General features: G+C 43.4%; 1 protein-coding gene across 2 annotated transcripts in view; it reads right to left on the bottom strand.

Moving 5' to 3' along the window:
- Window positions 1-1400: 1400 nt before the first annotated feature.
- zbtb11 (zinc finger and BTB domain containing 11) overlaps window positions 1401-21214 on the bottom strand; it is a 47801-nt gene continuing 27987 nt past the window's right edge. For both annotated transcript variants that reach the window (XM_090230608.1, XM_090230674.1), the window contains exons 6-12: window positions 19717-19951; window positions 18616-18783; window positions 17649-17766; window positions 13580-13661; window positions 10158-10234; window positions 5658-5833; window positions 1401-2947 (exon numbers count right to left, since the gene is read on the bottom strand). In XM_090230608.1, coding sequence (XP_090086734.1) covers window positions 2427-2947; window positions 5658-5833; window positions 10158-10234; window positions 13580-13661; window positions 17649-17766; window positions 18616-18783; window positions 19717-19951 — 1377 coding nt within the window. In that variant the 3' untranslated portion in view covers window positions 1401-2426. The remainder of the gene's footprint in view (window positions 2948-5657; window positions 5834-10157; window positions 10235-13579; window positions 13662-17648; window positions 17767-18615; window positions 18784-19716; window positions 19952-21214) is intronic.

Raw genomic sequence — 21214 nt, 5'->3', positions numbered from 1 at the left:
TCGTGTTTATAACTACTTACTGTATTTCTACGTGAATGAGAATTGCATCACCACACAAACTTTTATCTGAAGTATTTAACACGCTCATAGCCCTCGAGGTGATAACAATACTGTTACAGATCATCTTTGGTATTGTCCCCCCCCCCCCAAAAAAATAGCACCCTACGGTCGAAAGTATAGGGCGGCATTTGGGATGAATTTCATTGCCTGCTTGTTCTCGCCGTCTGTATTTTGTGGGTCTGTTGAACATTTACTGGGCTACATTTTTCATTTTTCTTACAAAACGCTCCTTTTGATTTGTCTTGCTGGATTTTTGGAACCACATTTTGTAAACTGTTGTTGTTGTTGTTACAGATTAACTTGATAGATGGCCCAAACTATTGAGATCATTGTATATACATTTGTATAGTTATTTTCTAAAAGCTACATGCTGTTATGTATTTTTTACTAAAAAAAAACAAACAAAAAGGATTGGACTTAGAATAGTGCATGGCTAAAAGACATTACGGTACAAAGGGGTTCGGGTTATTTCTATTCATTTAAATGAATAAAAATCAGGGTCTCAACAAGTCACTGTTCTCACAAGCGGTCTGTGTAGTGTTGCCATAAACACAGTTTATATAATTTCAATATTGAAAGTGTGATAACCACTGAATGAACATGCCATGAATGACCCTAGTATGTCATCGGTACATTGAAAGCAGAACCTCGTACTGTAATCTGCTGTTCTACAATTTTGTAAAATGAATTGTAAATAATGTTACAATGTACTTATTTTGATAAACAAAACAATAAAAATATCCCAAGTATATCAAAATGCTGTTGCAGTTTGTAACATGTCCATTAGTGACACTAAAACGTGCAGATGGCCTTACATTAAAGCAGAATAGTCATTTCTTGGCCGTACTAAGTCAGCCTGTACACGGTGTGGTCTTTGAGAGAAAGACAGACAAGATGAACGGTGTGGTCTTTGAGAGAAAGACAGACAAGATGAACGGTGTGGTCTTTGAGAGAAAGACAGACAAGATGAACATAAGCAATAGGTTTATTGTGTTTCCCCTCCAGCCCGTGATCAGGGGAGGCAGGTGCTAGTTGAGCTTCAACTTATAAAGGGGGGAGCGATACCAGAAGATGAGCTTCAACTTATAAAGGGGGGAGCGATACCAGAAGATGAGCTTCAACTTATAAAGGGGGGAGTGATACCAGACGATGAGTGATACCAGACGATGAGTGATACCAGACGATGAGTGATACCAGACGGTGAGTGATACCAGACGGTGAGTGATACCAGACGGTGAGCTTGCAGATCAGACTCATGTTAAAACGAGGCTAGAACAAAGTTGTACAAACATGGTAAATAAAACATGGTCCTGAAGGAAAAAGGAAAAAGTCTGAAAACGGGATTATTTCATCATTTAATAAAATATCTGAGATTCAACGGTATGTGGTCAGATTCATGAATGCAGCAAATTCCTCCAGATTAATACAGAATATTTTAAATGACTGCCACTATTTTACACACAAGATTGGATTGAGCTTTAAATCAATTCAGTTCGTTCAATCTATATATTCAGTAAAAAATAGTCAACTTTGTACCTTCTGTCCCACTGTAGACAAGAGGGGCCTGTTCAATTGGGGGAAAACAAGGGAGCAGTACCTGAAGTCATCTCATAAGAACACATTGTTTTCCATTGCAGAATGTTTTGCTACAGTTGTGTCCTAATGAACACCACCCAGGTATCTGACACATTCCCCGTTCCTCCACCTCAGGACAGAGACTGACAGTCCTGTGTCAACCTGTCCACCTGGGTTCTGATAGGTCAGGGATACGAGAGGTCACTCCACCTGGGTTGTGATAGGTCAGGAATACGAGAGTCACTCCACCTGGGTTCTGATAGGTCAGGGATACGAGAGTCACTCCACCTGGGTTCTGATAGGTCATGGATACGAGAGTCACTCCACCTGGGTTCTGATAGGTCAGGGATACGAGAGTCACTCCACCTGGGTTCTGATAGGTCAGGGATATGAGAGTCACTCCACCTGGTTCAGGATTAGGGATATTAGTGGCTATGTGAGTCATTCTTGCTGTCCACTAGGTGGTCTGTCACGTCACTCCACCTCTGGTCTGTCACGTCCCTCCACCTCTGGTCTGTCACGTCCCTCCACCTCTGGTCTGTCACGTCCCTCCACCTCTGGTCTGTCACGTCCCTCCACCTCTGGTCTGTCACGTCCCTCCACCTCTGGTCTGTCACGTCCCTCCACCTCTGGTCTGTCACGTCCCTCCACCTCTGGTCTGTCACGTCCCTCCACCTCTGGTCTGTCACGTCCCTCCACCTCTGGTCTGTCACGTCCCTCCACCTCTGGTCTGTCACGTCCCTCCACCTCTGGTCTGTCACGTCCCTCCACCTCTGGTCTGTCACATCACATCACTCCACCTCTGCCATGTGTACCACCTCCATGGTTTGTATAACCTCTTGCTCCTCCATCTTCACCCCCCCGGGCAGTACACTCTGCTGAGACAGCACATAGTTCACCACCTGCATGATGCTCTGATCTGACAAGGTCGCGACCCCGTCACCCTGAACGGCCTGAACCGCCTCCACCGTCTCCTCCGTGATCAGCACCGTCTCGATCTCCTCGGCCGGCGGCGGCTGGACGGGCCGGAGCTCGGGGGGGAGATCGGACGCCAGGATGGAGACGGCGTGTTCCACCTGAGTACCCTGGTTGTGAAACTGTAGGGTATCTTTCTCCAGCATGATCTTCCCCGGCAGGAGGTCGCCGTGGTACTTGGTCATGTGCTTCCGTAGGGAGCGGGCATCGATGTGGGCTTCCTGGCACTCGGGGCACACGTAAGGGCGCTCTCCGGTGTGGGTGCGTACGTGTCTCTTCAGAGAGCGGGCGTCGGCCCAGGCTACTCCACACGTCAGACACTCAAAGGGTTTGACTCCTGAGAGAAGAAGAGGACAGGTGTTAGAACACAGTCCTATAGACTCCTATTATCTAGCCACCCAATCAACACCTGTCTGTAAGGTGAGTGAACCTATTAACATTAAAAAAGGCCTCGTTGGACCCTCCCCCTTCCTGACAATGAGGCCCGGTCAAATGAAGACAACAAAAATCAGTAGCCTCAACATCATTATAAGCACCAAGTGTGCTTATAGCACCAAGTGTGCTTATAACACCAAGTGTGCTTATAACACCAAGTGTGCTTATAACACCAAGTGTGCTTATAACACCAAGTGTGCTTGACAAATAGTGAAAATCAGCACAAATGCAATAATGGCATTGTAGTGAATACAAAGTGTCGATAAGACAGCAGTCAAAAATAGTCCGTTGTCAGTTATTTGTGGCCTCGCGCCTGCTTACAGAATGGGGTACGGCGTCAGTTGGATCTCATTTAGCTGTTGTCACTTACAACAAACTGACATACCCTCCTAACACTGGCTTATAACTCAGCCTTAATGTTAAGCCCATTTCCATCTTTAGATTAAAAAAAATAAACATTTTCTGCCATTTAATATTTCAAAAAATTAATCTGGTTGTATTCATAAGAGTTGTTATTCTAAGCCAATCAGATATTAGATTCATAACAGTTGTTATTCTAAACCAATCAGATGTTGTATTATTAAGCTGTATATGTTCCCACTAGTGGCCATCTTCAAAGCTGCATAGAAACCTCAGACACTGTTTAGTACCTTCAGATGAGTGATCATACTTTATGTAAAACAAAGAGGGCATTAATTACCATATCATGGGCATGAATTACCATATCATGGGCATGAATTACCATATCATGGGCATGAATTACCATATCATGGGCATGAATTACCATATCATGGGCATGAATTACCATATCATGGGCATGAATTACCTTATCATGGGCATGAATTACCTTATCATGGGCATGAATTACCTTATCATGGGCATGAATTACCTTATCATGGGCATGAATTACCTTATCATGGGCATGAATTACCTTATCATGGGCATGAATTACCTTATCACAGGCATTAATTACCATATCACGGGCATGAATTACCTTATCATGGGCATGAATTACCTTATCATGGGCATGAATTACCATATCATGGGCATTAATTACCATATCATTGGCATTAATTACCATATCATGGGCATGAATTACCATATCATGGGCATGAATTACCATATCATGGGCATGAATTACCATATCATGGGCATGAATTACCTTATCATGGGCATGAATTACCTTATCATAGGCATGAATTACCATTTCATTGGCATTAATTACCATATCATTGGCATTAATTACCATATCATGGGCATGAATTACCATATCATTGGCATTAATTACCATATCATGGGCATTAATTACCATATCATGGGCATTAATTACCATATCATGGGCATTAATTACCATATCATGGGCATTAATTACCATATCATTGGCATTAATTACCATATCATGGGCATGAATTACCATATCATTGGCATTAATTACCATATCATGGGCATTAATTACCATATCATGGGCATTAATTACCATATCATGGGCATTAATTGCCATATCTTGCCAATTGAACATGTTTTTATGCTAGCGGTCGTGCCTGCATGTCAGTCACACAGTAGCAACATAACTTAAACTAAAACAAGTTTCACATCTTACATTTTGTCTTATTACTGTAAAAAGGAACACTATTGTTGTACTCAAATGTACTAAATCTATTTCAGGTGGGCTTAGACTTTGTTATTCCCTTTTTCACCATACATCACCGTTCACATTAAGGCCGGTTTGCATTGAACCACACGGGGATAGTGTGTTGATATGTATAATATATAATAAACATGGGCATAAATGTTCAGATTTAACTTGATTAAAACACTCAAAAACAGAGCGACAGGCGGCGAGCGGTCGATGCAGAGCGACAGGCGGCGAGCGGTCGATGCAGAGCGACAGGCGGCGAGCGGTCGATGCAGAGCGACAGGCGGCGAGCGGTCAATGCAGAGCGACAGGCGGCGAGCGGTCGATGCAGAGAGACAGGCGGCGAGCGGTCGATGCAGAGAGACAGGCGGCGAGCGGTCGATGCAGAGCGACAGGCGGCGAGCGGTCGATGCAGAGCGACAGGCGGCGAGCGGTCGATGCAGAGCGACAGGCGGCGAGCGGTCGATGCAGAGAGACAGGCGGCGAGCGGTCGATGCAGAGCGACAGGCGGCGAGCGGTCGATGCAGAGCGACAGGCGGCGAGCGGTCGATGCAGAGCGACAGGCGGCGAGCGGTCGATGCAGAGCGACAGGCGGTCGATGCAGAGAGACAGGCGGCGAGCGGTCGATGCAGAGCGACAGGCGGCGAGCGGTCGATGCAGAGCGACAGGCGGCGAGCGGTCGATGCAGAGCGACAGGCGGCGAGCGGTCGATGCAGAGCGACAGGTAGCGGTTTACTGTTTGAGACCATTTAGAGTACATTTACCCTATATCATCAAGGAGTAGTACGTTTTACTGAGTCCATTTAGATCCAGTTAAACAGTAGGTTCGAGTGTTAGATGTTGCCCGCATAGTAATTGCATGCATCGCTCCAGCTATGAACTTGAGAGAGCTCACATTTCTCCAGCCACATAGTAAACCAAGTGCCATTAGGCTGAAGACATATTGTGGCTTTACGTGTGTGTGTGTGTGTCTCACCCTGGTGGTTGTTCATGTGTCGTCTGTACTCTCGGAGCTGGGTGAACTTCCTGCCACAGTGTTCACACTCTCTCTCTAGGTTCTGCTTGACTCTGCCCTTCTTGCCATGCGTGGCCTTCTTCACATGTCTCCTGAACAGAGCCTTCTCAAAGAACTCCTTACCACAGACGTTACACCTACAGGACAGAGGATTAACAATCAAATATCATCTAGGAAAAAACCTGTTTACATCAACAATTGTCACAAAGTGCTTTAAATCATCCCTCCATCCCTCACTCGTTTAAATCATCCCTCCATCCCTCACTCGTTTAAATCATCCCTCCATCCCTCACTCGTTTAAATCATCCCTCCATCCATCACTCGCTTAAATCATCCCTCCATGCCTCACTCACTCGTTAGAAACAGAGACAAAATAAATAACATCCGTTGTCAAGGTTGTGAACGTTTTTGCGGTATCCTAACCTAGCAGGCTAAAAGAAAAGGTTGTGAACGTTTTAGTGGTATCCTAACCTAGCAGGCTAAAAGAAACGCCTGTTGTCAAGGTTGTGAACGTTTTAGCGGTATCCTAACCTAGCAGGCTAAAAGAAACGCCTGTTGTCAAGGTTGTGAACGTTTTAGCGGTATCCTAACCTAGCAGGCTAAAAGAAAAAGTTGTGAACGTTTTAGTGGTATCCTAACTCGCAGGCTAAAAGAAAAGGTTGTGAACGTTTTAGTGGTATCCTAACCTAGCAGGCTAAAAGAAAAGGTTGTGAACGTTTTAGTGGTATCCTAACCTAGCAGGCTAAAAGAAAAGGTTGTGAACGTTTTAGTGGTATCCTAACCTAGCAGGCTAAAAGAAAAGGTTGTGAACGTTTTAGCGGTATCCTAACCTAGCAGGCTAAAAGAAATGCCTGTTGTCAAGGTTGTGAACGTTTTAGCGGTATCCTAACCTAGCAGGCTAAAAGAAACGCCTGTTGTCAAGGTTGTGAACGTTTTAGCGGTATCCTAACCTAGCAGGCTAAAAGAAACGCCTGTCGTCAAGGTTGTGAACGTTTTAGCGGTATCCTAACCTAGCAGGCTAAAAGAAAAGGTTGTGAACGTTTTAGTGGTATCCTAACGTAGCAGGCTAAAAGAAACGCCTGTTGTCAAGGTTGTGAACGTTTTAGCGGTATCCTAACCTAGCAGGCTAAAAGAAACGCCTGTTGTCAAGGTTGTGAACGTTTTAGCGGTATCCTAACCTAGCAGGCTAAAAGAAACGCCTGTTGTCAAGGTTGTGAACATTTTAGCGGTATCCTAACCTAGCAGGCTAAAAGAAACGCCTGTTGTCAAGGTTGTGAACGTTTTAGCGGTATCCTAACCTAGCAGGCTAAAAGAAACGCCTGTTGTCAAGGTTGTGAACGTTTTAGCGGTATCCTAACCTAGCAGGCTAAAAGAAACACCCCGCATATTATGGTCCTGATGAGAAATAAAGGGGGGGAAGGGGTGGGTTCTCTTCTGCACTGTTCAACCAATCCAGTAAATATGGAGGAGGAGTTGAGACGGAGTGTCGCCTTGGTAACGGTTAATGTTGGTGTTTCTTGTGCATTTGACTCTGCCAAAATAGTACACAGTTACTCTCCTTCTAGATAACATGAAAACAGCCTAACCAGGTCTTGTGTCTTGAAGACGCCTAGGCTAGCGCTAGTCAACTTCTTTCACCCATCAGCTTCAGCCAGGCTGGTTGGTTTGACTTGGATAGCCCATCTCTGGGGCTAGATAGGGACCGCCAATAAATATTTTAGTTGTCTCATTAAAATACGTAATATTTGTATATGAATTTCTACAATTTATAATTGGTTTGAGGTTTTTAAATATATAAAAATATTGGTCCCATGTACATTTTACTAGCCCCATAGGGATATCAAATGTCAAACCGAATTGACCATGAGCATTAAAGTCCGGTTCCTTTGCAGCTGTGCTCCAAATTGATGATTACTTGAGTGCTGCCAGCTGTGGGCAGGATTGAGAAAAACTGTTACCTTCCCTTCATTCTATGACATCATTCCCCCACCCCCCCCCCCCCCCCCCCCCCCTCCACGCCCTCCAACTAACCATCAAACAGGCAAAGCGCCGATACAAATACTAAGCTCAAATCCTATTACACCAACTGGCAGGGCTTGCAAACTATCACTGCTGCGAGCTTTCCAGTGACGCGGTCTTACCAGACAAGCTAAATGCCTTCTATGCTCGCTTCGAGGCAAGCAACACTGAACCATGCGAGAGAGCACCAGCTGTTCCGGACGACTGTGATCACGCTCTCCATAGCAGATGTGAGTTAGACCTTTAAAAACAGGTTAACATTCACAAACCAATTACCAGGAAGCGTGTGCTGACCAGCTGGAAAGTGTCTCCACTGACATTTTCAATCTGTCCCTGTCCGAGTCTGTAATGCCAACATGTTTCAGGCAGACCACCATAGTCCCTGTGCCCAAGAAGGCCAAGGTAACCTGTCTAAATGACTATCGCCCCATAGCATTCCCATCTGTAGCCATGAAATGCTTTGAAAGGCAGGTCATGGCTCAAACACCATTATCCCAGACAGCATGAACACACTCCAATTCGCATACTGCCCCAACAGAGCCACAGATGACACAATATCTATTGCCCTATTGCACTGTCCTTTCCCAATTGGACAAAAGAAACATCGACGTGAGAATGCTGTTCATTGACTACAGCTTGGCGTTCACCACCCTAGCGCCCTACAAGGTCATCACTAAGCTAAGGACCCTGGGACTGAACCCCTCCCTCTGCAACTGGATGCTTCAGAGGGTAGTGCGTACAGCCCAGTACATCACTAAAAGTGGCAGTAATAAAGCCTCTCTTGAAAAAGCCAAACCTTGACACAGAAAATATAAAAAACTAATTGGTCAACTTTCTGTCCAAAAATGATGCAGAAAAATGAATCCATGCTTTTGTCACTTCTAGGTTAGACTCCTGCAATGCTCTACTTTCCGGCTACCCAGATAAAGCACTAAATAAACTTCAGTTAGTGCTAAATACGGCTGCTAGAATCCTGACTAGAACCAAAACATTTGATCATATTACTCCAGTGCTAGCCTCCCTACACTGGCTTCCTGTCAAAGCAAGGGCTGATTTCAAGGTTTTACTGCTAACCTACAAAGCATTACATGGGCTTGCTCCTACCTATCTCTCTGATTTGGTCCTGCCGTACATACCTACACGTACGCTACGGTCACAAGACGCAGGCCTCCTTACTGTCCCTAGAATATCTACGCAAACAGCTGGAGGCAGGGCTTTCTCCTATAGAGCTCAATTTTTATGTAACGGTCTGCCTACCCATGTGAGAGACGCAAACTCGGTCTCAACCTTTAAGTCCTTACTGAAGACTCATCTCTTCAGTGGGTCATATGATTGAGTGTAATCTGGCCCAGGAGTGGGAAGGTGAACGGAAAGGCTCTGGAGCAACGAACCGCCCTTGCTGTCTCTGCCTGGCCAGTTCCCCTCTTTCCACTGGGATTCTCTGCCTCTAACCCTATTACAGGGGCTGAGTCACTGGCTTACTGGTGCTCTTTCATACCGTCCCTAGGGACCCCTTGGGTTGTGCCGTGGCGGAGATCTTTGTGGGCTATAGTCGTTCTAGTGGTGTGGGGGCTGTGCTTTGGCAAAGTGGGTGGAGTTGTATCCTTCCTGTTTGGCCCTATCCGGGGGTGTCATCGGATGGGGCCACAGTGTCTCCTGACCCCTCCGGTCTCAGCCTCCAGTATTTATGCTGCAGTAGTTTGTGTCGGGGGGCTGGGGTCAGTTTGTTATGTCTGGAGTACTTCTCCTGTTTTATCCGGTGTCCTGTGTGAATTTAAGTATGCTCTCTCTAATTCTCTTTCTTTCTCTCTCTCGGAGCACCTGAGCCCTAGGACATGATGACTCCTTGCTGTCCCCAGTCCACCTGGCCGTGCTGCTGCTCCAGTTTCAACTGTTCTGCCTTATTATTATTTGACCATGCTTGTCATTTATTAACATTTGAACATCTTGGCCATGTTCTGTTATAATCTCTACCCGGCACAGCTGGTTCCTCTCTAGGTTTTTTTTTTTTTGCACGCCCAATTTTTCAGTTTTTGATTTGTTAAAAAAGTTTGAAATATCCAATAAATGTCGTTCCACTTCATGATTGTGTCCCACTTGTTGTTGATTCTTCACAAAAAAATACAGTTTTATATCTTTATGTTTGAAGCCTGAAATGTGGCAAAAGGTCACAAAGTTCAAGGGGGCCGAATACTTTTGCAAGGCACTGTACCTACCTCAATTAGCTCGTACCCTGGCAGATCAACTTGGTACCGTATATCGTTACTTATTGTGTATATATTTTATTACGTGTTTTTACTTTTCTATTATTTCTCTATTTTCCTTCTCTCTGCGTTGTCGGGAAGGACCCGTAACTAAGCATTTCACTGTTAGACCACACCGGTTGTTTACCAAGCATGTGATGAATAGAATTTGAATTAGAATTCTATGGTGGTGACTTACTTGTAAGGCTCTGCCACACTGTGGGACTTCACATGGGAATACCAGTCCTTCTTCCAACTGTAACACTTCCCACATACCTGAGAATATAACACCAAACACAGCTGTAACACTTCCCACATACCTGAGAATATAACACAGCTGTAACACTTCCCACATACCTGAGAATATAACACAGCTGTAACACTTCCCACATACCTGAGAATATAACACAGCTGTAACACTTCCCACATACCTGAGAATATAACAGAGCTATAACACTTCCCACATACCTGAGAATATAACCCCAAACACAGCTATAACACTTCCCACATACCTGAGAATATAACACAGCTGTAACACTTCCCACATACCTGATTGAATATAACACCAAACACAACTATAACACTTCCCACATACCTGAGAATATAACACAGCTGTAACACTTCCCACATACCTGAGAATATAACACAGCTGTAACACTTCCCACATACCTGAGAATATAACACCCAACACAACTATAACACTTCCCACATACCTGATAGAATATAACCCAACACAGCTATAACACTTCCTACATAGCTGATAGAATATAACCCAACACAGCTATATCACTTCCTACATAGCTGATAGAATATAACCCAACACAGCTATATCACTTCCTACATAGCTGATAGAATATAACCCAACACAGCTATAACACTTCCTACATAGCTGATAGAATATAACACAGCTATAACACTTCCCACATACCTGATAGAATATAACACTTCCCACATACCTGATAGAATATAACACAGCTATAACACTTCCCACATACCTGATAGAATATAACCCAACACAGCTATAACACTTCCTACATAGCTGATAGAATATAACACAGCTATAACACTTCCCACATAGCTGATAGAATATAACACAGCTATAACACTTCCCACATACCTGATAGAACACAATATAACCCAACACAGCTATAACACTTCCTACATAGCTGATAGAATATAACACAGCTATAACACTTCCTACATAGCTGATAGAATATAACACAGCTATAACACTTCCCACATACCTGATAGAACACAATATAACCCAACACAGCTATAACACTTCCTACATAGCTGATAGAATATAACACAGCTATAACACTTCCTACATAGCTGATAGAATATAACACAGCTATAACACTTCCCACATAGCTGATAGAATATAACACTTCCCACATACCTGATAGAATATAACACCAAACACAGCTATAAAACTTCTTACATAGCTGACAGAATATAACACAGCTATAACACTTCCTACATAGCTGACAGAATATAACACAGCTATAACACTTCCTACATAGCTGATAGAATATAACACAGCTATAACACTTCCTACATAGCTGATAGAATATAACACAGCTATAACACTTCCTACATAGCTGATAGAATATAACACAGCTATAACACTTCCCACATACCTGATAGAATATAACACTTCCCACATACCTGATAGAATATAACACAGCTATAACACTTCCCACGTACCTGATAGAATATAACCCAACACAGCTATAACACTTCCTACATAGCTGATAGAATATAACACAGCTATAACACTTCCCACATAGCTGATAGAATATAACACAGCTATAACACTTCCCACATACCTGATAGAACACAATATAACCCAACACAGCTATAACACTTCCTACATAGCTGATAGAATATAACACAGCTATAACACTTCCTACATAGCTGATAGAATATAACACAGCTATAACACTTCCCACATAGCTGATAGAATATAACACTTCCCACATACCTGATAGAATATAACACCAAACACAGCTATAACACTTCTTACATAGCTGACAGAATATAACACAGCTATAACACTTCCTACATAGCTGACAGAATATAACACAGCTATAACACTTCCTACATAGCTGATAGAATATAACACAGCTATAACACTTCCCACATAGCTGATAGAATATAACACAGCCATAACACTTCCTACATAGCTGATAGAATATAACACAGCTATAACACTTCCTACATAGCTGATAGAATATAACACAGCTATAACACTTCCTACATAGCTGATAGAATATAACACAGCTATAACACTTCCTACATAGCTGATAGAATATAACACAGCTATAACACTTCCCACATACCTGATAGAATATAACACTTCCCACATACCTGATAGAATATAACACAGCTATAACACTTCCCACGTACCTGATAGAATATAACCCAACACAGCTATAACACTTCCTACATAGCTGATAGAATATAACACAGCTATAACACTTCCCACATAGCTGATAGAATATAACACAGCTATAACACTTCCCACATACCTGATAGAACACAATATAACCCAACACAGCTATAACACTTCCTACATAGCTGATAGAATATAACACAGCTATAACACTTCCTACATAGCTGATAGAATATAACACAGCTATAACACTTCCCACATACCTGATAGAACACAATATAACCCAACACAGCTATAACACTTCCTACATAGCTGATAGAATATAACACAGCTATAACACTTCCTACATAGCTGATAGAATATAACACAGCTATAACACTTCCCACATAGCTGATAGAATATAACACTTCCCACATACCTGATAGAATATAACACCAAACACAGCTATAACACTTCTTACATAGCTGACAGAATATAACACAGCTATAACACTTCCTACATAGCTGACAGAATATAACACAGCTATAACACTTCCTACATAGCTGATAGAATATAACACAGCTATAACACTTCCCACATAGCTGATAGAATATAACACAGCCATAACACTTCCTACATAGCTGATAGAATATAACACAGCTATAACACTTCCCACATAGCTGATAGAATATAACACAGCCATAACACTTCCTACATAGCTGATAGAATATAACACAGCTATAACACTTCCTACATAGCTGATAGAATATAACACAGCTATAACACTTCCCACATACCTGATAGAATATAACACTTCCCACATACCTGATAGAATATAACACAGCTATAACACTTCCCACATACCTGATAGAATATAACCCAACACAGCTATAACACTTCCTACATAGCTGATAGAATATAACACAGCTATAACACTTCCTACATAGCTGATAGAATATAACACAGCTATAACACTTCCCACATACCTGATAGAATATAACACCAAACAGAGCTATAACACTTCCTACATAGCTGACAGAATATAACACAGCTATAACACTTCCTACATAGCTGACAGAATATAACACAGCTATAACACTTCCCACATAGCTGATAGAACACAATATAACCCAACACAGCTATAACACTTCCCACATACCTGATAGAATATAACACCAAACACAGCTATAACACTTCCCACATAGCTGATAGAATATAACACCATTATTAATATTATTATTCCCCACCTGACACTGGAAGGGCTTGAGTCCCAGGTGTTTGTTCATGTGCTGCTGCAGGTCTTTGGCCTCAAAGAAACTCTTATCACAGCTGGAGGAGAGAAGGGGATACAGACCAGTCAGGACAGGCACGACATCACATACTGTATGTATACTGTATGTATGTATGTATGTATGTATGTATGTATGTATGTATGTATGTATGTATGTATGTATGTATGTATGTATGTATGTATACACACACTTGAGTCTACAAAACATTAGGAACACCACCATAATATTGAGTTGCGTCCCCCTTTTGCCCTCAGAACAGCCTCAATTCGTTGAGGGTATGGGGGTACGTTCCACTGGGATGTTGATCCATGTTGACTCCAATGCTTCCCACAGTTGGCTACTAGTGGATCTCTACTTCAAATAGCTCGTTCCATCTCATTGGACTGGGCAGAGATCTGGGGACCGGGCAGAGATCTGGGGACCGGGCAGAGATCTGGGGACCGGGCAGAGATCTGGGGACCGGGCAGAGATCTGGGGACCGGGCAGAGATCTGGGGACCGGGCTGAGATCTGGGGACCGGGCAGAGATCTGGGGACCGGGCAGAGATCTGGGGACCGGGCAGAGATCTGGGGACCGGGCAGAGATCTGGGGACCGGGCAGAGATCTGGGGACCGGGCAGAGATCTGGGGACCGGGCAGAGATCTGGGGACCGGGCAGAGATCTGGGGACCGGGCAGAGATCTGGGGACCGGGCAGAGATCTGGGGACCGGGCAGAGATCTGGGGACCGGGCAGAGATCTGGGGACCGGGCAGAGATCTGGGGACCGGGCAGAGATCTGGGGACCGGGCAGGCCACAGCAGTAAGCTAAATCCAATAGCCTACAGGGTGTAATTTGTTCTTTAGTAAAAGGAATGGTTCCCTTCAGAATGGAGGAGAAACCCGCCTTCAAAGAAATCCTACGTAAATTGGACAGACTATACAAGTTACCGGGGAGAAAGTATTTCTCTCAAACAACGGTCCCTAACTTGTTCAATAAGGTGAAGGGGGGGGGGGGTTCAGACAGAACTAAAGAGCAGCAAAAAAATAATTGCGCTGCCCTCACCAAAGACTGGACACTGAAATCCCGCTGTATGGAAACAACCTACGTGGAATCCTACACAGCCGACAACCTGGCTGAAGCCCTGCCCTCCAAAGCTGATTAATGATGATGATCCTTACACAGGTGAAGCATGACCCTTACACAGGTGTAGCTTGTGCTGGGGACAATAAAAGGTGCAGTTTTGTCACACGTCTCAAGTTGAGGGAGCGTGCAATTGGCATGCTGACTGCAGGAATGTCCACCAGAGTTGTCGCCAGAGAATTTAATGTTACATTTCTCTACTATTAGCCACCTCCAACATCGTTTTAGAGAATTTGGCAGTAGGTCCAACCGGCCTCAAAACCGCAGACCACGTGTAACCACGCCAGCCCAGGACCTCCACGTCCGGCTTCTTCACCTGTGGGATCATCTGAGACCAGCCTCCCAGACAGCTGATGAAACTGTGGGTTTTGCACAACCAAAGAATTTCTGCACAAGCTGTCAGAATCCGTCTCGGCTCATCTGCTCACCAGAGTCTTGACCTGACTGTAGTTCAGCGTCGTAACTGACTTCGATGGCCACTGGCACTTTGGAGAAGCTCTTCACAATGAATCCCGGTTTCAGCTGTACTGGGCAGATGGCATCGTGTGGGCGAGTGGTTTGCTGATGATAATGGTTGTGAACAGAGTTCCTCATGATGGCGGTGGGGTTATGGTATGGGGCAGGCATAATTTATAGACAACGAACAATTGCATTTTAATCGATGAAAATTTGAAAGCACAGATGCCATTGAAGAGGAGTGACAAGAATCCACAATCAACAGCCTGATCATCTCTATGTGAAGGAGATGTATTGAGCTGCATGAGGCAACGTCTGGTCACACCAGATACTGACTGGTTCTCTGATCCACGCCCCTACCTTTTTTCCTAAGGTATCTGTGACCAACAGATGTATATCTGTATTCCCAGTGATGTGAAATCCATAGATTAGGGCCTAAATCATTCATTTCAATTGTCTGATTTCCTGATATGAACTGTAACTCAGTAAACATCTGTCGCATTTATATTTTTATAACGTGTAACAGCAATATATTTATAGCCTTTTAGATGTTCAAATAAACTACGCTATGTGAAATTATTGTCCATGTATAAATGTTATTCAGATGCCCTAGCAAATACACAAACAAAATAGGCTAATTTTCTTGAATCATTCAATACTGCATTTCCATTGGCCCGTTGTATTGTTGGTTTTTATTTAGCCAATCATACTCTAGTTAAACCAAAGATTAGAATTCAATCGTATGGAAAATGCTCCGGGAAACCTAAACAGGCTACCAAATAGATGATCGTAGAGTTGCGAATGTCAATGAAACAGGCCCAGCCAGGCATATCGCAGTATTTCAAAACTACAATTGCAGGAAAACATAGTTTGGAAAAAAGCAAGTGGCTACCGCTTCAAAGAGAAGACAATGAAAAAACTAATCTGTCTTTTAGTTTTTAATTCTCAACTTAGTTGAGCGAGTATTATTATTGGCACCAGCAGCGCATGAGCCATATCATTGGGTCAGTGCCATATGCCTCGTCTTCATCACTGGGTCAGTAGCATATGCCTCGTCTTCATCATTGGGTCAGTAGCATATGCCTCGTCTTCATCATTGGGTCAGTAGCATACGCCTCATCTTCATCATTGGGTCAGTAGCATATGCCTCGTCTTCATCACTGGGTCAGTAGTATATGCCTCGTCTTCATCACTGGGTCAGTAGTATATGCCTCGTCTTCATCACTGGGTCAGTAGTATATGCCTCGTCTTCATCATTGGGTCAGTAGCAAACGCCTCGTCTTCATCATTGGGTCAGTAGCATATGCCTCGTCTTCATCATTGGGTCAGTAGCATACGCCTCATCTTCATCACTGGGTCAGTAGTATATGCCTCGTCTTCATCATTGGGTCAGTAGCATATGCCTCGTCTTCATCATTGGGTCAGTAGCATATGCCTCATCTTCATCACTGAGTCAGTAGCATATGCCTCGTCTTCATCATTGGGTCAGTAGCATACGCCTCGTCTTCATCATTGGGTCAGTAGCATACGCCTCGTCTTCATCATTGGGTCAGTAGCATACGCCTCGTCTTCATCATTGGGTCAGTAGCATACGCCTCGTCTTCATCATTGGGTCAGTAGCATACGCCTCATCTTCATCATTGGGTCAGTAGCATATGCCTCGTCTTCATCATTGGGTCAGTAGCATATGCCCCGTCTTCATCATTGGGTCAGTAGCATATGCCTCGTCTTCATCACTGGGTCAGTAGCATATGCCTCGTCTTCATCACTGGGTCAGTAGCATATGCCTCGTCTTCATCATTGGGTCAGTAGTATACGCCTCGTCTTCATCATTGGGTCAGTGCCATATGCCTCGTCTTCATCATTGGGTCAGTAGCATATGCCTCGTCTTCATCATTGGGTCAGTAGCATATGCCTCGTCTTCATCACTGAGTCAGTAGCATATGCCTCATCTTCATCACTGGGGCAGTAGCATATGCCTCATCTTCATCACTGGGTCAGTAGCATATGCCTCGTCTTCATCACTGGGTCAGTAGCATATGCCTCGTCTTCATCACTGGGTCAGTAGCATACGCCTCGTCTTCATCACTGAGTCAGTAGCATACGCCTCATCTTCATCATTGGGTCAGTGCCATACGCCTCGTCTTCATCTTAATTTACACTGATTGAAGCTGATTTAACAAGTGACCTTAATAAGAGATCACAGCTTTCACCTGGATTCACCTGGTCAGTCTATACCATGGAAAGAGCAGGTGTTCCTAATGTTTTGTACATAGCTACACAGGCAATATTGCTCACACACCTAAAATAAACAGCTAACAGAGAGAAATACAGCAGGAATGAGCACACACACACACACACACGAAAGGACAAAACTCACCCACTCAGATAGACCTACTTTATCCAAATGAATGTCTGAGAATGAGGAGAGAGAAGCAGGTTCCTTACTGATTGCAGGGGAATCCTCGTACTTCAGGTCTGGGCTGGTGTCTCTTAATGTGTTTACTCAGACCAGAGGCTCGGTGGAACGACCTTCCACACTGGGTACAGAGATACTTAGATTCACCTGGAAGACATTTAACAGAGATGCTTAGATTCACCTGGAAGATATTTAACAGAGATATTACCAGAGATACTTAGATTCACCTGGAAGACGTTTAACAGAGATACTTAGATTCACCTGGAAGACATTTAACAGGGATATTACCAGAGATACTTAGATTCACCTGGAAGACATTTAACAGGGATATTACCAGAGATACTTAGATTCACCTGGAAGACATTTAACAGAGATGCTTAGATTCACCTGGAAGACATTTAACAGGGATATTACCAGAGATACTTAGATTCACCTGGAAGACATTTAACAGAGATACTTAGATTCACCTGGAAGACATTTAACAGGGATATTACCAGAGATACTTAGATTCACCTGGAAGACATTTAACAGAGATGCTTAGATTCACCTGGAAGACATTTAACAGGGATACTTAGATTCACCTGGAAGACATTTAACAGAGATACTTAGATTCACCTGGAAGACATTTACCAGAGATACTTAGATTCACCTGGAAGACATTTACCAGGGATATTACCAGACATTAAACAGAGATATCACCAGACATTAAACAGGGATATTACCAGAATGTACCTGTGTGAATACTGGTGTCTGAGGAGAATGTACCTGTGTGAATACTGGTGTCTGAGGAGAATGTACCTGTTTGAATACTGGTGTCTGAGGAGAATGTACCTGTGTGAATACTGGTGTCTGAGGAGAATGTACCTGTGTGAATACTGGTGTCTGAGGAGAATGTACCTGTGTGGATACTGGTGTCTGAGGAGAATGTACCTGTGTGAATGCTGGTGTCTGAGGAGAATGTACCTGTGTGAATACTGGTGTCTGAGGAGAATGTACCTGTGTGAATACTGGTGTGTTCCTCCAGACTTCTCTTACTAACGAAGGACTTGTCACAGAGCAGACAGTGGAACTGTTTAGCAGCGTCATGTAGAGCTCTGTGCATCTTCAGGCTGTGTTTATGAGCGAAGGTCTTCCCGCAGACCCTGCAGGAGTGGGGCCGTACCCCTGTGGAAACAACAACAATTAGAATAACAATATTAAAAGGCTAGGATTCAATCCCAACACCGGCTAATAGGCATTACTGCTTTATTGACATTAAGGATTCACAACCCAGCGTGGGTAATAGGCCTTACCGCTTTAAAAAGGCAACTTCAATTTGAGGTGATATATGCAGTGTTTTCTGTGAATACAATTTCTGTGATTGCAGGAACATTGCCTTTAAAAGGCCAGAAGCCTATAACCCGCCATAGAATTGAATCCTTAAAATCAATAATAATAATAACAACAACGAGGCCACGTCAACGCAGAATTCTACATTTCTCACACAGAAACAAATGTATTTAACCATCTTGCTGCATTGCGTAAACGCAGATGTAAAACGTTTCTCATTGTAATTTCTGCTCGACTTCAGACTAAGTTTGTGCTTCAGGTTGAGTTTCTCCAATCAGACGAGAAACCTTCGCTCTCGTCGTCAGACCAATCACATTCCCGCGTTCACAAACAGGCCTTCGATCAGCTGACCTCGCTCTGACCAATAGCAGAGAGGAAGAGACGATAGTTGCTTTTCTCCGGTAGTTTTACTAAGTTAAAATGCAAGATTAGGTTTAAGATTAAGTTTAGGATTAAGATTAAGTTTAACATTAAATTTAAGATTAAGGTTAGGATTAAGTTTAAGTTTAGGATTAAGATTAAGTTTAAGATTAAGATTAAGTGGAACATTAGGAAATGTAGCTGGCTGCAGTATTTTGATAGTAAACATAAGAAACCTCCCCTCATCAACAAAACATTATTATCAAAACACAGACGAAATGGTTTAAAAACAGATGTTTTTGATGTTCTGTGTTTTGAAAATGCTGATTTCGGGAAAGCCTAACGTGACCCCTGATAACAACAAATTTATACAGGCGCTTTACCACCTGAGAGCTGGGGGAAACTGACCAGTGTGGTTCAGCATGTGGATCCTCAGAGAGTACAGCTTAGGAAGAGTCTTTCCACAGATGTCACAGACAAACTCTCTCTTGGTGCGTCCCTTGGTCCTGCCGTCCCCCTCGAGGCCCTCCTCGCCGTGGGGCTGGGGGACCCTGACCAGGGTCGGCCTCTGACTCTTCTGGTGCTTGTGTCTGGCCAGATGGGCCCTCAGAGAGGCAGCGTACTGAAACTCCTTGTTACATAACTAGGGAAAGAAGAAATGTAGTCAGCAGTCTGGTGAGACCACACAGCAGAGACCACACAGCAGAGATCACACAGCAGAGATCACACAGCAGAGATCGTCAACTAGATTCAGCCGCGGGACCAATTTGTCTCGAGCGGCTGGTCGGGGGGGGGGGGGGGGGGGGGCTGAACATAATTACAAATAATTTGTTAAACTGAGAATTTAATGCAAAAAAGCCCAAAACTGCTAGATTTCACTAAAACATGATAATTTTAAACCTTGCTTACATTTGTATACGATCACATACCCTGAGTGACGAATTGAGGCTGTTCTGAGGGCAAAAAGGGGGAGGGAGGTTTCAACTCAACATTAGCAAGGGGTCTAGCTAGTATCACAAAGATAACGTTATCAACCAAGTCCTGTTTCCAACGTGAATGAAAGACCACCCGGGGTAAGGATGTGATGGTGTTACTGTACATACGTCATTGAGAGCTCCGTGGTGTAAACGGACCAATTACTGCCCCCGTAATATTACATCTCATTACTGTTCCCCGTAATATTACATCTCATTACTGCTCCCCGTAATATTACATCTCATTACTGCTCCCCGTAATATTACATCTCATTACTGCTCCCCGTAATATTACATCTCATTACTGTTCCCCGTAATATTACATCTCATTACTGCTCCCCGTAATATTACATCTCATTACTGTTCCCCGTAATATTACATCTCATTACTGTTCCCCGTAATATTACATCTCATTACTGCTCCCCGTAATATTACATCTCATTACTGTTCCCCGTAATATTACATCTCATTACTGTTCCCCGTAATATTACATCTCATTACTGTTCCCCGTAATATTACATCTCATTACTGTTCCCCGTAATATTACATCTCATTACTGTTCCCCGTAATATTACATCTCATTACTGCTCCCCGTAATATTACATCTCATTACTGCTCCCCGTAATATTACATCTCATTACTGCTCCCCGTAATATTACATCTCATTACTGCTCCCCGTAATATTACATCTCATTACTGCTCCCCGTAATATTACATCTCATTACTGCTCCCCGTAATATTACATCTCATTACTGTTCCCCGTAATATTACATCTCATTACTGTTCCCCGTAATATTACATCTCATTACTGTTCCCCGTAATATTACATCTCATTACTGTTCCCCGTAATATTACATCTCATTACTGTTCCCCGTAATATTACATCTCATTACTGCTCTCCGTAATATTACATCTCATTACTGTTCCCCGTA

This window comes from Oncorhynchus mykiss, chromosome 1 (genome assembly GCF_057628025.1).
Source record: "Oncorhynchus mykiss isolate SJ-2025 chromosome 1, ASM5762802v1, whole genome shotgun sequence".
Taxonomy (NCBI): domain Eukaryota; kingdom Metazoa; phylum Chordata; class Actinopteri; order Salmoniformes; family Salmonidae; genus Oncorhynchus; species Oncorhynchus mykiss.
The sequence above is the reverse complement of the archived record's forward strand: the minus strand, read 5'-3'. Positions and strand labels throughout refer to the sequence as shown.